Source organism: Salvelinus alpinus, chromosome 26 (assembly GCF_045679555.1).
Source record: "Salvelinus alpinus chromosome 26, SLU_Salpinus.1, whole genome shotgun sequence".
NCBI classification, from domain to species: Eukaryota; Metazoa; Chordata; class Actinopteri; order Salmoniformes; family Salmonidae; genus Salvelinus; species Salvelinus alpinus.
Genome location: NC_092111.1, coordinates 8,631,584 through 8,647,979, shown reverse-complemented (window position 1 = coordinate 8,647,979; position 16,396 = coordinate 8,631,584). Strand labels below are relative to the sequence as shown.

General features: G+C 39.9%; 2 protein-coding genes across 2 annotated transcripts in view; one reads left to right on the top strand and one right to left on the bottom strand.

The window, feature by feature from the left end:
* The first annotated feature begins 321 nt into the window (after window positions 1–321).
* On the top strand, window positions 322–7,851 carry LOC139554576 (zinc finger protein 706-like). The gene is made up of 4 exons (XM_071367493.1): window positions 322–444; window positions 1,323–1,464; window positions 6,994–7,121; window positions 7,262–7,851. Exons 2-3 carry the CDS (start codon window positions 1,330–1,332, stop codon window positions 7,087–7,089), a joined length of 231 nt encoding a protein of 76 aa, XP_071223594.1. The 5' UTR covers window positions 322–444; window positions 1,323–1,329; the 3' UTR covers window positions 7,090–7,121; window positions 7,262–7,851.
* A 4,544-nt stretch (window positions 7,852–12,395) lies between these two features.
* Window positions 12,396–16,396, bottom strand: part of LOC139554575 (bone morphogenetic protein 8B-like) — a 39,117-nt gene continuing 35,116 nt past the window's right edge. The window contains exon 10 of the transcript XR_011670860.1: window positions 12,396–12,789. The gene's annotated coding sequence lies outside the window, so the exon portion shown is untranslated. The remainder of the gene's footprint in view (window positions 12,790–16,396) is intronic.

Below are 16,396 nucleotides of genomic sequence, written 5' to 3'. Positions count from 1 at the left end.
GAGGGACCTGTCAGGTAGGACGCAATCCAAACTTACTCAAGAAAACAAAAACGATATGTGACACGTATTAATGCCAAAATAACATACAAAACAGGCAACCCCCCCAAATATATATATTTTTTATTTTATTTAAAAAAAAAAAAAAATTGCTAAAAATGTGTGGCTCAACACAGGTTGGGCTTTTTGAAAACAAAAATATTGTGAGTGCTGTGTTTGATGGTAGGGTATTTATTAATTTTTTTCGTTTTTTCGACCAAAGTATAAGGGAGTTGTACTCCAGTCTAATAGCTGGCGGTAATGCAACATTTATTGGATGCCAACCGCTGGTAAACCTCATCGAAGAAGAAAAAGAAGGCGGCGCTCCGTAGTTTTGATAACTCCTAGCCAACTTCCGATTCTGGTACAACACCCAAGGAGAACGAAGCCGGGCGAAACAACGCGAAGGTATTTTTAAAAAACAAGCATTTTATTTATCTGATTGAACAACACACATGTTGGTGTTTAACTTATAGCCAAATAAAATATTTGGTAACATTAATGTTGGTTTAGCTATCCAGTTCTGCGACGGTAGTTAAATAGCTAACTAAGCCACACTTGAAATGGCTGGCTAACTTGATTAGCTAGCTAAGAACTGTTAGAATTGGCTAACCATGCTCTATTTTGTTTCAGTTCGCGCCGCATACATGTTTGTCTTAGTTATTACGCAACTGTTAGTAATCAATTGGCTAGATGTGCTAGCTATTTTTGCCAGCCGAACTAAAGTTAGCTACAATGCGAGGTATACGGGGTATAATCACGAGTGCACACGGTAGCAAACAGTTGCAAAACATTTAGCAACGAAAACGAGATTCTATTGGACAAATTCACATAGGTCAGTTTCGTCCCGTTTTCTTCTATGTGAATACACCGCAGTTAGCCACTACAGTGGAATGTTTTGGCTCTTGCGTAATGCTTATCACATTCTTCTCAGAACAGAAGATAATAAACTCGGCCACACGCTTCTCTATTGACTAGTCACACCTGACTATCCAGCTGATGCCGTCACAAAATATGTTAGCCATTAGATTGTATGGCACGCCTAAATCTTATAGTTTAAATCTGTTACATAACAAACCTATTGTTTACTAAATACAAGCTAGATAGGTAAATAATCATACATAATCTCTTGTTTAGTTGTCAGCTGGTTAGTCACGTGTTTAGCTAAATTCACTTGTACATTTTCTTCATAGATGGCTAGATTGCTGACAAGACTGCAATACTAGTATCAACAGATAAATATCAATGCTATGAGTTGCATTTTTAGAAGTCTCTGTTTCTTTCAGGTAGGCTATGGCTCGCGGGCAACAGAAGATTCAATCCCAGCAAAAGAACGCCAAGGCGGCGGCTGCTAAAAAGAAGGGAACGGCAGCAGACCAGAAGACTACAGCCAAGGCAGCACTTGTCCACACCTGTCCTGTCTGCCGGGTGAGTGTTAGTGGTTGGTACTTTATGTGCCTTTAGTAGGCAGGGCTAGGGCTGTTACGGTGACTGTATTACCGCCACACCAGGGGTCACAAGTCATGACGGCAGGCAAACTCCGTGACCGTTTAGTCACTAATTAGGCTTCTCCAAGCTCTGATGCTAGCTCTGCTAGTTATTAGTAGCCTACCAAACTTGCTAACTGCCTGGTACTCAGCACTCTGTTGTCCCTCTAATTACTCTGACATCAATGCAAATGTAATCGACTATCTAATCAAACACTTCATGAGAGCTTGTGTTGCACAACATTTCTGTAGGCTATGCAATTACGTGAGAAAAGAGTGATGGCCTTTATTAAAAAGAGGAGGATCCCATCAGCTTTCTATAGGCTTTATTTTTCAACTTTCCTAATATTAAGCACAATACTTCTCTTTAGAGCAGGAGTATAGCCTACATGGCTGGCATGAAAATGAACCACAGGAAAAGCATCCTCCATTTGCTATTTAAGTGCATAGGTGACATGCATTTTTCCCGCTGCCCATGTTTCGAGACCGGTGCATGATAACGGTCCATTTTAAATCAACACAAATTTCACACATTATTTAGTGTGTATATATAAAGACAAGATTAAATCACTTGTGAATGATGCTAAGCTTTTTCAAATCATAGTTGTACACCTCATGTAGCCTAGCCCATAGGCCTATATGTTTTGATAAGGTTTTTATCACAACTAAAGTGGCCAAATAACTTCTTAAAATGAAGCACATTAATACGCTTTACAACGGGTGTAGAGCCTAACTGGCGTACATACGCAACTCATGGGTTTCAAGTTTGGGGAAGATAATTTTCACCATAACACACGTGGTCACTTGAGAGTTGTGTTTTCCTGCTAATGAAACATTTGCACTTATAGCCTACTGCCATGTGCGCATTGCTGTGCTTCTAATGTGAAGATATAGCCTAATAGTTTCAAAATTTTAAGCTAAAAGTTCTCATCTGTTGCGTCAGGCTCATTGCTTAAAACAGTTTTTTTTAATGCTAGTGGTTGTATTAATTTGGGATGTATCGCATCCCACAACTGTCCCAGACTTTTTGGGGAATGTTTGTTTCTTGCATAGAGTAGGTAAACTTTTGTACTATGGGTGGTAGTAGATTGATATAGTCTAGTGCTTTTGCTGTTCGTTAGGCCTACTCATCTTGTTGGCTGGTGAAAAGTAAATGTGGACAGTTTTTTTCAATATCCTCAGAAATGGATAAGGATGTGCGCAGTTGTCTTTGTGTCTGTCTTCACTTTTAGCCTGTAAGAAAGACCCGATCCTGTGACGGAGCCATGTGAGTGAGAAGTGCTTCGGCACCCAGCCGGGAGAAGGGAATTGTAATTATTATATTTAGCCCAAGACCACGCTGCCACTGGCCGCAAAAGGCATGGATTTTTTTAGGGGGCATTACGGACACATGGGATGCCACTGGGAAATTCGAGGCCAAATTGTGAATGAGAGTCTGAAGTGTGTACAGCCTGCGCAACAAAACAGAGCTCATGCCTTTCATGCAACTTTTTTCAAATCATCATTAGAGTCGCAGCCTTAACTCTAAATTAAGCATATAGGAGTACCTGTTTCTTTGTTAACCACTCAACACAGAATATGCGCACTCCCTCAAAATGTTTGGAGAACATATTCTTTCTATTTTATTTAGCTATGTTTAATTGTTCTTCATACTGTAAAATAATTCCATGTGATTCTAAGCAAATCTTGTCTGTTACATGAACTAGTGTAGCCCACAAGCCATATGGCATAGCCAGATCAGGGCCTAACATAAGGACAACTCAAAGTATGCTATTCTGTTCTTCTGAAATAGACTACATTTTCTTCATGTCATGTTTCTTTAGACCTGTCTAAAATGGATTTATTGTGAAGGTGTAGGCTATATTACATGGATTTATTAGACTTTTTAAAGTGTAGATGTTCCAAAGGTCTGCATCAGTGGCTTGTGTGCTATGCGTGGAAGCAAGGAGATGCTAAATGTGTTTGTTAACTTCTTATGGGCCAACATCCGGTGAAATTGCAGAGCACGAAATTCAAACAACAGTATTATAAATATTTAACTTTCATAAAATCACAAGTGTAATACATCAAAATAAAGCTTAACTTCTTGTTAATCCAGCCGCTGTGTCAGATTTCAAAGACTTTACGGCGAAAGCAAACCATGCGATTATCTGAGGACATCGCCCTGCATACAAACACATGAAAAACATATTTCAACATGGCAGGTGCGACACGAAAGTCAGAAATAGCGATATAAAAAATGCCTTTGATCTTCTGTTGGCACTCCAAAAGGTCCCGGTTGCATCACAAATGGTCATTTTGTTCGATAATGTCCTTCTTTATATCCATAAAAACTCAGTTTAGCTGGCGCGCTTCAGTCAATAATACACCCAGTTTCCCTCCATCAAAATGCATACAAAATTAATCCCAAACGTTACTAATAAACTTTTCCAAACAACTCAAACAACGTTTATAATCAAACCTTAGGTACCCTAATACGTAAATAAAATATACAATTTAAGACTGAGAATCGTTATTGTCTTTACAGGAAAAAAATACCAAAGAACGCGCTCTCTTCCACGCGCTTGGAAACGCCACAGCCAAAATGGGAGCCACCTAGAAAAACTATCTTCTGGCTAATTTTTCCAAAAACCAGCTTAACTCTTTCTAAAGACTGTTGACATCTAGTGGAAGCCTTAGGAACTGCAATCTGGGAGGACTTGGCCTTATAATAAAAGTGATAGCCATTGAAAATAGGGGTAGGCAGATTTTTTTTGGGGGGGGGGTTGTCCACGGGGTTTTGCCTGCCATATCAGTTCTGTTATACTCACAGACATACTTCTAACAGTTTTAGAAACTTTAGAGTGTTTTCTATCCAAATCTACCAATATATGCATATCCTAGCTTCTGGGCACGCTTTTCATCCGTACATCAAAATATTGCCCCCTACCCAAGAGAGGTTAACAGTCAATTACTGTGAGACCGGCAGTTATTTGCTTGACAATCGCGAACTGACAATTTCATGACAGCCACAGACCTATGCAGAGGACACCTGTTTTGGTGATTTCAACTAGATCATCAAATAAATAAATCACAGCATGTTTTGGGGTTCATTTAGTAGTTTTTACCAGATTTTTAAGTACATAACCATTGGAAATGAATGTTGAAAGTTACTTTTGTCCAAAACTTAAGTTGCTGCTTCTGTTTGACAAGACATTTTGATAAATATCCCAATAAAAATAAAAAACATGTTCAAATCAATAACCAATAAGCAGAAACAGTGTTATATATTGAAAACCTCAAATTTACTATATACACATGTGCAACAATAATAAAATTACTTTTGTATTTTTTAACATGCACCGTATAAACTGTACACGCACCAAAAACCCTGTTTTGATATATAACTGATACCGATTAGGGTGGAAATCAGGTTGTGTTAATTTCAACAGCACGTACAACTAAAAAAACACATGGAAACTAATGTGGTGGCATTTTTCTGCTTTATCAAATGAGCAGAGTTACAAACTTCACACACAGTCAGAGTTATACTTAAACTACATCTTTAATGAGCTTTAAGCTTTAGCCTTTGACTTTCAACAATTCACTATCTATAATGAATTTTGAGATTCACTACAGAAAAATACAAAGATCTTTTATAGCCAAGATACACCCCTCTCAACTTACATGACGAACCACAGATCTTAGGAACTCTTCACAAAGGGACTTTTACTTGAGAAAGGAGTATCCCTTAGCCAGATAGCATTCGCTATAAATTATTGCTCAGTTTGGTCTCTAAAACATGGTTCTAATCTCGTTCCTGGTACTTCATAGTTCAAAAACATTACCTCATCCAAGGCATAACTCAATTGTCAACTCTAGATAATCCCATCTCAAGTAAACCCCCTCTTGACCCCACTCCTGGACAAGCTCACTGAGGGGAGTGAGCCTCTAGGTCATACACTATCCCAGAATAAGCACACAGACATTGTGGAGACAAGTAATTGGTTCCCCATTAATCAAGCCATCCCTTCACATGGTTTAAGAATAGGTAAAGACACATTCACATATGAAGAGAATGTTCCATTCTGTCCTCTTCCCTTTCTGATATTCTGCATAGCACCAGGGACATGTGAAAGACAAGCCTGACCTCTCCCCTCTCTGGGCCCCAAGTGACTGAGCCCTAGCTGAGGGAAAAGTGCAACTGCCAAAACTATAGTCCAAAGGGATACATTCTAATGACAAGTATCTCACATAAGCATATTATATAAATAAAACATCTTATTTATCTATGTTACCCAACTAAATCGGCTAACTACATTTTTAAGCGTTGCATTTTTAGTCAAGTGTGTCGCCAACGTGGTAAGTGTAACGCAACACTTTTTTTGTTTTGTTAATCACTTCCATCGATATCCCGCTGAAATCAATAGAACAGGGGGCATACGTTTTGGGTGTAGTAGTGTTTGAACTAACACTATTCAAAGGCCACACGGAAACTTGGAATAACCTATACATGGTCGGTTAGATGAGTACTTGAAGGCATACATCTATATTTTGGGATGTTGATTTCGGGAGGCTTCCATCATGGAAAAGGGACCAGACCACTTGTTTTGTTAGTTAACCTAAACGAATCACGACCCTCTATAGAATAACAACGGTGACAACCGTTGACTGCTATTTAAGTAATAGTTTGACAGTCAAATCCATGTATTGGTGTGTGACCATTGACTTTTATAGAGAGATCCCCCCACCCACAAATTTTCTGTGCCATTTCCTGGTCATTTAATTAACTTCACGTTCTAAGTTCTGCTCATCCCAGAGCTTGGAAAAATCAATGGTACAAAACCTAAGATATTGATCTGTTTTAAGCAATCAATCTTATGTCATCGTGATGTCTTTAAACTTTTAGACTAACATCACCAATCTGAGGTTAAAATGATGTGTAATTCCACTAAGTTTTATAGGGTGAAAAGCTTGTGTAAGGTAGGTAGTAACACAAACTGTCTGCATTAGGGAAATTTGCGCAATATACAATTTACAATGGCAAAATAATTTAACATGTCAATTTAAGATGATGGTATTTGTTGCCTACTTACAAAGTATTACCAAAAGTACATATATTTCAAGGGACATAACACTGAGACCCCTGGACATGGGTGGGGGAATATTTGTGTGACGACCTAAAATAGGGGCAGAAGCTCACCAGCACCAGCAGTCTCTCCAACCACCCCTGAACGTCAGAGTCATTTAATTAACCATTTAGAGAGTTGAACAAATGCCTGGCACTCCAGACTAGAGCCTCCATAGTCTGTGCAGCAACCTGAACGTTTCACGTGCCTACCTTTTTAGGTTTCTCTCAGTGCAGTCCAGTGTACTGGCCTGTGTGATGTGTAGTAGTTTGATGCATCTTATTGCTTTTTGTTTGTCACCTGAAAATTCAGTCTCAGCCAATGTTTGTTAATATCCTCCATTCCTTACCTGACCCTTACAGACGCAGATGCCGGATCCGAAGACATTCAAGCAGCACTTTGAGAGCAAGCATCCCAAGTCCCCAATGCCACCAGAGCTGGTTGATGTTGAGGCTTAAACGATCACCCACACAATGGACCTACAACTGGGGTAAGATGCTCACATCATTCAGACTTGCAGTGTACATGTCAGCAGCAAACTCTTGCACTACTGTGTGCTTCAGTTATATGTTGTATGGCTCAACATGTGGAAATGTTGTCACTCATTGTCTTTCATGTTGTGATTCACAGATACACGATTTGAACACTGCGACTGGTATAATGGTGTCAAGGGACATAACACTGAGACCCCTGGACATGGGTGGGGGAATATTTGTGTGACGACCTAAAATGGGGGCAGAAGCTTACCGGCTCCCCATCTTATATGTCCAACCACTCCTGAACGTCAGACTCTATTGAAGCACCCATCTTACTTCTATTAGCCCACTCTACGTACATCCCATATTCCTATGCTGCTTCCTTCACTTAATTCCTGTTTCAATAACATCTAGACTAATTTACAAGTCTACAAGTTTCATAACTTTTTTTGTTATTTTTTCTCATCTGTGTACTGCTGTCCTACGTTTGCCCCCAACTCTTTTCTATACCTCCTCCCATACACTCTTGTTCAGATGTTCTTGATAATTTCTGCCTTCTTTGAGGATGGTGTCATGGTGGAATGGATTTGATATATGGTCAAGACCGAGCCTGGTTCTGCCTATATAAAGGCCCTGGTCGAAACAAGGCCAAATCCTGTATTAGTTAAAGATTATTTTTGATAATCCATGTTGTAACAAAAGTTTTGCTTTTACCATTTCCAATAAATGTTGCATTCCGCTGCCTATTTGATCCATTCTGAAGGAAAGCAGTGAGTAAGTTTTGTTTGTGTGTGTGTGTGAGAGGTTATGTATGCCTTGTAATCCTACCAGAAAATCGGGACTTCCGAATGCAAGTTAAACACAATTCCATCTATACTGATACCAGACAAATGCGTACTTAAGTATTTTCAAATGTATTTGCAATATACTGCAAGGCTATGTAGCTGAATAGGGGTGACACTGTCTATGGATTTCACATTACTGGATGAGCGCACAGCCAGCCTGATTGGCTGGGCCTGGCTTCCCACTGGGGAGCCAGGCCCAGCCAATCACAATTAATTTTTATTTATGAAAGAAAGAAATACTCTTCAGTTTCATCAGCTGCCCGGGTGGCTGGTCTCAGATGATCCTACAGGTGAGGAGGGCTGGTGTGGTTGCTCATGGTCTGCGGTTGTGAGGCCGGTTGGATGTACTGCAAAATTCTCTAAAATGACGGAGCTGACTTATGGTAGAGAAATGAACATTTCAATTCTCTGGCTCTGGTGGACATTCCTGCAGTCCGCATACCAATTGCACAATCCCTCAGAACTTCAGACATGTGTTGTGACAAAACTGGACATTTTAGTGGCCTTTTGTCCCTAGCAAAAGGTGCACCTGTGTAATGATCATGCTGTTTAATCAGCTTCTTGATATGGCGCACCTGTCGGGTGGATGGATTCTCTTGGCAAAGGAGAAATGCTCACTAACAGGGATGTAAACAAATTAGCTTTTTGTGCGTATGGAAAATTTCTGGGATTTTTCATTTCAGGTCATGAAACATGGGAACAACATTTTACATTTTTTTTGTTCAGTATAGTTTATTTTATTACAAATATAGCAGTATACAGTCCTCCAGATATCTGTTGACAAGGACATACATCACTGTGTATTCGTTCCTCTGTACATACAAAAATGGCCAAACATTTTTTTTTTCATTTTCTATTGCTACTAATTTGTACTGGTTAAAAGTATGATTAAAGAAGAAAAAAAATGGGTGAGTTTTGTGAACCACGTTTAGTACATCTAAAAGAGACAATGAGAAGTTCATGGTTCAACAAGAAATTATAGCCATCAAAAGGGTAGAATTTTAGCATTGATTGCACTTATGATACAGTACTTTACAGCTTTGATTGGTCACAGAATATATGACATGAAGGGGGGATGTAATTATCTGAATTACTGTAGATTTGAATAGTTTAGTTAATCAAAAGTGAAGTATGGTTATAAGTCCAATGGGTGTTCATATACCTCTCTCAGACTCAAAATCAATATATTAGATACGTACTATTTATCAGCATATTGACAGATTATTGCGATCAACTGCTGGTTGCAAGTTATATTACCCTGTTTGTATCTTTTGGAACAATGGCAATTAAGATGATTAAAATGATGTAGAATAGATAGATGGGCTCCCACTGGTGTCACAGGCATCCACAGGTCTTGACCACCATGTTGCGATGCTTCTTTAGTATCACGTTGTTGTTGTCATCGTAGAAGAGTACAGAGATGGGACTGAGCTTGGTGGGTGTACAGCACGCTTTGGGAACCTCATCCGGCTTCAGAAGGTGAACCTGCCATTGAAAACGGTAAATCAAACTCATTCATACATGCAGTTTCATTTAATCAATGATAATATCCTGTTATAAAAGAGATATGGGTTATTTAAGCAATACGGCCTAGGGAAGGGTGGTATATTGGCCATAAACCACAAACCTCCAAGGTGCCTTATTGCTATTAGAACACCTCATTCAAGGGTTTTTCTGTATTTTTACTACTTTCTACATTGTACACTACAAAACTATGAAATAACACATATGGAATCATGTAGTAACCAAAAAAGTGTGAAATTTATCAAAACATATATATTTGAGATTCTTCAAATAGCCACCCTTTGCCTTGATGACACTCTTGGCATTCTCTCAACTAGCTTCACCTGGAATGCTTTTCCAACAGTCTTGAAGGAGTTCCCACATATGCTGAGCACTTGTTGGCTGCTTTTCCTTTACTCTTCGGTCTGACATCCCAACACATCTGAATTTGGTTGAGGTTGGGGGATTGTGGAGGCCAGGTCATCTGATGCAGCACTCCGTCACTCTCCTTGGTAAAATATCCCTTGAAGTGTGTTGGATCATTGTCCTGTTGTCCTGTTGAAAAAAAATGTTTTATCCTGAGTGGCGCAGTGGTCTAAGGCACTGCATCGCAGTGTTAGCTGTGCAGCTAGAGATCCTGGTTCGAGTCCAGGCTCTGTCGCAGCCGGCCGCGATCGGGAGGCCCATTGGGTGGCACGCAATTGGCCCAGCGTCGTCCGGGTGAGGGTTTGGCCGGCAGGGATGTTCTTGTCCCATCGTGCTCTAGCGACTCCTGTGGCGCCTAGGTGGCTGTGGCACATTAGTGGCTGGCCTTCGGGTTAAGCAGGCATTGTGTCAAGAAGCTGTGCGGCTTGGCTGGGTTGTGTTTTGGAGGACGCACGGCTCTTAGCCTTCGCCTCTCGGGAGTTGCACGGCTCTCAACGCACGGCTCTCAACCTTCGCCTCTCGGGAGTTGCACGGCTCTCAACGCACGGCTCTCAACCTTCATCCATACGGGAGTTGCAGCGGTGAGACAAGACTGTAACTACCAATTGGATACCACGAAAAAGGTGTAAAAGTAACAAACAATTTTTTAAAATAATAATTTATGAAAACAAGTCCGTCCGTCCCACTAAGCCCAAACCAGATGGGATGGTGTATCGCTTCAGAATGCTGTTGAAGCCATGCTGGTTAAGTGTGAATTCAAAATAAATCACAGACTGTGTCACCAGCAAAGCACCCCCACACCATAACACCTCCTCCATGCTTTACGGTGGGAAATACACATGCAGAGATCATCCGTTCAGCTACACCGCGTCTCACAAAGACACGGTGGTTGGAACCAAAAATCTCTAATTTGGACTCCAGACCAAAGGACAAATTCCCACCAGTCTAATGTCCATTCCTCATGTTTCTTGACCCAAGCAAGTCTCTTCTTCTTATTGGTGTCCTTTAGTAGTAGTTTCTTTGCAGGAATTCAACCATGAAGGCCTGATTCACACAGTCTCCTCTGAACAGTTGATGTTGAGATTTGTCAGTTTCTTGAACTCCGTGAAGCATTTATTTGGGCTGCAATATCTGAGGCTGGTAACTCTAATGAACGTATCCTCTGCAGCAGAGGTAACTCTGGGTCTTCCATTGCTGTGGTGGTCTTCATGAGAGCCAGTTTCATCATAGCGCTTGATTGTTTTTGCAACTACACTTGAAATATTCCGTATTAACTGACCTTCATGTCATAAAGTAATGATGGACTGTTGTTTCTCTTTGCTTATTTGAGCTGTTCTTTACATAATATGGACATGGTATTTTACCAAACAGGGCTATCTTCTGTATACCTCCCCACCTTGTCACAACACAATTGATTGAGTCAAACTCATTAAAAAGGAAAGAAATTCCACTTTTAAGAAGGCACACCTTTTAATTGAAATGCATTCCAGGTGATTTTCTCATTAAGGTGGTTGAGAGAATGCCAAGAGTGTGCAAAGCTGTCATCAAGGCAAAGGGTGGCTACTTTGAAGAATCTAAAATATATATTTGGATTTGTTTAACACTTTTTTGGTTACTACATGATTCCATATGTGTTATTTCATCGTTTTGATGTCTTCACTATTTTTCTCCAGTGTAGAAAATAGTAAAAATAAAGAAAAACCCTTGAATGAGTAGGTGTTCTAAAACTTTTGACCGGTAGTGTAGAGCCTTCAGTGCTTTTTTCCGTGGGCTGTGGCCCCCCTTGTCTGAATTTGGTCAATATGTCCTCCAAAATACTTTATAGCCCACTGTAGCAAAGACTAGACTTTCAGGAGTTAAACAACACAATTAAAAAATAGCTAGTGACTTTATAAAACACAATATTTGGTATTTGTATTTTATATTATACCAACGATATAGGAAAGCATCTGGTGGCAAAATAGCCAAAAATATATAGGGTGTACACCCATAAAATTCTTAATTCATTCAAGCTTTACAAATATGCCCAATCAATAGAACATTATGTCAGAAAACAATAGTCGAAACCAAATGTCTCTACCATATATGGTTGAAAAGTTGCCGACGATTTACTCTGAGAATTGAACCTCACAACACCAAATATGGAACACTTACAACCAAGTGCGGTGCAGTCTAAACTAGCAATGGTCACAGCAAATGATCGTTATTATTTCATCAACACTGTCAAGTACAAGTATATTAATGTTATAATATTGTAGAGAACAAGCTAATGTTTAATTCTATGTAATTTCTAATGACATCAGGCAAAGAAAATGACTTTTGGACATGAATTTCGTAGCTCCCTCTTGAATTGAGCCTTTTTCTCTCTTCATTGTAAGTGAATATATAAAAAGAATATATGTGATTCATCAGACGCTTTTATCCAAAGCGACTTACAATAAAAGCGGCTGTCGTTTATGTATGGGTGGTGATGGGAATCGAACCCACTGCCCTGGCGTTGCAAGCATCATGCTCTCTAGATTTGAATAGTTTAGTTAATCAAAAGTGAAGTATGGTTATAAGTCCAATGGGTGTTGTTCATATACCACTCTCAGACTCAAAATCAATATATTAGATACATACTATTTATCAGCATATTGACAGATTATTGCTATCAACTGCTGGTTGCACGTTATATTACCCTGTTTGTATCTTTTGGAACAATGGCAATTAAGATGATTAAAATGATGTAGAATAGATAGATGGGCTCCCACTGGTGTCACAGGCATCCACAGGTCTTGACCACCATGTTGCGATGCTTCTTTAGTATCACGTTGTTGTTGTCATCGTAGAAGAGTACAGAGATGGGACTGAGTTTGGTGGGTGCGCAGCACGCTTTGGGAACCTCATCCGGCTTCAGAAGGTGAACCTGCCATTGAAAACGGTAAATCAGACTCATTCATACATGCATTTTCATATAGTCAATGATCATATCCTGTTATAAAAGAGATATGGGTTATTTAAGCAATAAGGCCCAAGGAGGGGTGGTATATTGGCCATATACCACAAACCTCAGGAGGTGCCTTATTGCTATTAGAAAACCTACTCATTCAAGGGTTTTTCTTTATTTTTACTATTTTCTACATTGTTGAATAATAGTGAAGACATCAAAACTATGAAATAACACAAATGGAATCATGTAGTAACCAAAAAAGTGTGAAATTTATCAAAACATATCATATATTTGAGATTCTTCAAATAGCCACCCTTGCCTTGATGACAGCTGTGCACACTCTTGGCATTCTCTCAACCAACTTCACCTGGAATGCTTTTCCAACAGTCTTGAAGGAGTTCCCACATATGCTGAGCACTTGTTGGCTGTTTTTCCTTTACTCTGCGGTCCTACTCATCTCAAAACATCTCAATTTGGTTTAGGTTGGGGGATTGTGGAGGCCAAGTCATCTGATGCAGCACTCCGTCACTCTCCTTCTTGGTAAAATAGGCTGTTTTTCCTTTACTCTGCGGTCCTACTCATCTCAAAACATCTCAATTTGGTTTAGGTTGGGGGATTGTGGAGGCCAAGTCATCTGATGCAACACTCCGTCACTCTCCTTCTTGGTAAAATAGTCCTTACACAGCCTGGAGGTATGTTGGGTCATTGTCCTGTTGAAAAACAAATGAATTCTCCTGAGTGGCACAGTGGTCTAAGGCAAGTAGTGCAGTTAAAGATCCTGGTTGGAGTCCAGGCTCTGTTGCAGCCGGCCGTGACCGGGAGACCCATGGGGCGGCACACAATTGGCCCAGCGTCGTCCTGGTTAGGGGAGGGTTTGGCCGGCAGGGATGTTCTTGTCCATCGCGCTCTACCGACTCCTGTGGCGAGCCGGGCGCAATGCACGCTGACAGGGTTGCCAGGTGTATAGTGTTTCCTCCGAATCATTGGTGCGGCTGGCTTCCGGGTTAAACAGGCGCTTGGCTGGGTTGTGTTTTGGAGGACGCACGGCTCTCAACCTTCACCTCTCCCGAGTCCATACGGGAGTTGCAGCGATGAGACAAGACTGTAACTACCAATTGGATATCATGGAAAAGGTGTAAAAGTAACAAACAATTGGTTTTATATTTTTATAATAACTGATAAAAACAAATGATAGTCCCACTAAGCCCAAACCAGATGGGATTGCATATAGCTGCAGAATGCTGTTGTAGCCATGCTGGTTAAGTGTGAATTCTAAAGAAAATCACAGACAGTGTCAACAGCAAAGCACCCCCACACCATAACACCTCCTCCTCCATGCTTTATGGTAGGAAATACACATGCAGAGATCATCTGTTCACCCACACCGCATCTCACAAAGACATGGCAGTTGGAACCAAAAATCTCAAATTTGAGCATCCAGACCAAAGGACAAATTTATTGTGTTTCCAGGCCCAAGTAATTCTCTTCTTCTTATTGGTGTCCTTTAATAGTGGTTTCTTTGCAGAAATTCAACCATAAAGGCCTGATTCACACAGTCTCCTCTGAACAGTTGATGTTGAGATGTGTCAGTTACTTGAACTCCGTGAAGCATTTATTTGGGCGGCAATATCTGAGGCTGGTAACTCTAATGAACTTATCCTCTGCAGCAGAGGTAACTCTGGGTCTTCCATTGCTGTGGTGGTCCTCATGAGAGCCAGTTTCATCATAGCGCTTGATTGTTTTTGCAACTACACTTGAAATATTCCGTATTAACTGACCTTCATGTCATAAAGTAATGATGGACTGTTGTTTCTCTTTGCTTATTTGAGCTGTTCTTTACATAATATGGACATGGTATTTTACCAAACAGGGCTATCTTCTGTATACCCCCCCACCTTGTCACGACACAATTGATTGAGTCAAACTCATTAAAAAGGAAAGAAATTCCACTTTTAAGAAGGCACACCTTTTAATTGAAATGCATTCCAGGTGATTTTCTCATTAAGGTGGTTGAGAGAATGCCAAGAGTGTGCAAAGCTGTCATCAAGGCAAAGGGTGGCTACTTTGAAGAATCTAAAATATATTTGGATTTGTTTAACACTTTTTTGGTTACTACATGATTCCATATGTGTTATTTCATCGTTTTGATGTCTTCACTATTTTTCTCCAGTGTAGAAAATAGTTAAAATAAAGAAAAACCCTTGAATGAGTAGGTGTTCTAAAACTTTTGACCGGTAGTGTAGAGCCTTCAGCACTTTTTTCCGTGGGCTGTGGCCCCCCTTGTCTGAATTTGGTCAATATGTCCTCCAAAAGACTTTATAGCCCACTGTGGCAAAGACTTTCAGGAGTTAAACACAATTTTTTTTTAAATCACCTTGTTTGTCTCATTCTTCCAACATAGCTAGTGACTTTATAAAACACAATATTTGGTATTTGTATTTTATATTATACCAACGATATAGGAAAGCATCTGGTGGCAAAATAGCCAAAATATATAATATAAATGTATGTAACAGATGTATAGTGTACTCTCCATGCGTTGTGTTTTAAAATAATAAATCACTTCGGCCAGTGGTCCCAGTTGAGCATCATTTATTTCTGCTGTGATTAAATGGGAAACAGCACGTTAGTTGTGCAGGACTTAACAGTGATGATGGCTGTCGATGGCAAAATCCCTCGCATCACATTTTCATACTGGGCGAACAAAATACAAAAATACAATACAAAATATAACATGTGTAAATACCTGTGATTAAATGGGAAACAGCACGTTAGTTGTGCAGGACTTAACAGTGATGATGGCTGTCGATGGCAAAATCTGTAGCATGAAGACAACTGTGTTAGCCGTGGCTTATGTGACCATGACATCGGTGTATGCTAGCTAACACAATTATTTACAGCAATCATATGCCAAAGCACATCCCAGAAAGCCCCTCAATCCCTAACAGGTACCATATAACCACACATGTATAAAATCAGTAACGTACAGCAAATTTGTACACATTGTAAAATAGAAAATAGAAAACAGTATTCAGAACGTGACCTACCCCTCGCATCACATTTTCATACTGGGAAGACCTGACGTTCGCGATCTCCCCCTATCTGCAAGCGGGGCCAATCACAACACCCCTTATTGTCATCAGAGTTGAACTAACCAATAAGAATGCTTGAACATCAAATACACATTTCTTTAGAGGCAAGTGGAAACATAACCAACCCTGTTACATTTACACCCATAAAATTCTTAATTCATTCAAGGTTTTTTACAAATATGCCCAATCAATAGAACATTATGTCAGAAAACAATAGTCGAAACCAAATGTCTCTACCATATATGGTTGAAAAGTTGCCGACGATTTACTCTGAGAATTTAACCTCACAACACCAAATATGGAACACTTACAACCAAGTGCGGTGCAGTCTAAACTAGCAATGGTCACAGCAAATGATCGTTATTATTTCATCAACACTGTCAAGTACAAGTATATTAATGTTATAATATTGTAGAGAACAAGTTTAATTCTATGTAATTTCTAATGACATCAGGCAAAGAAAACGACTTTTGGACATGAATTTCGTAGCT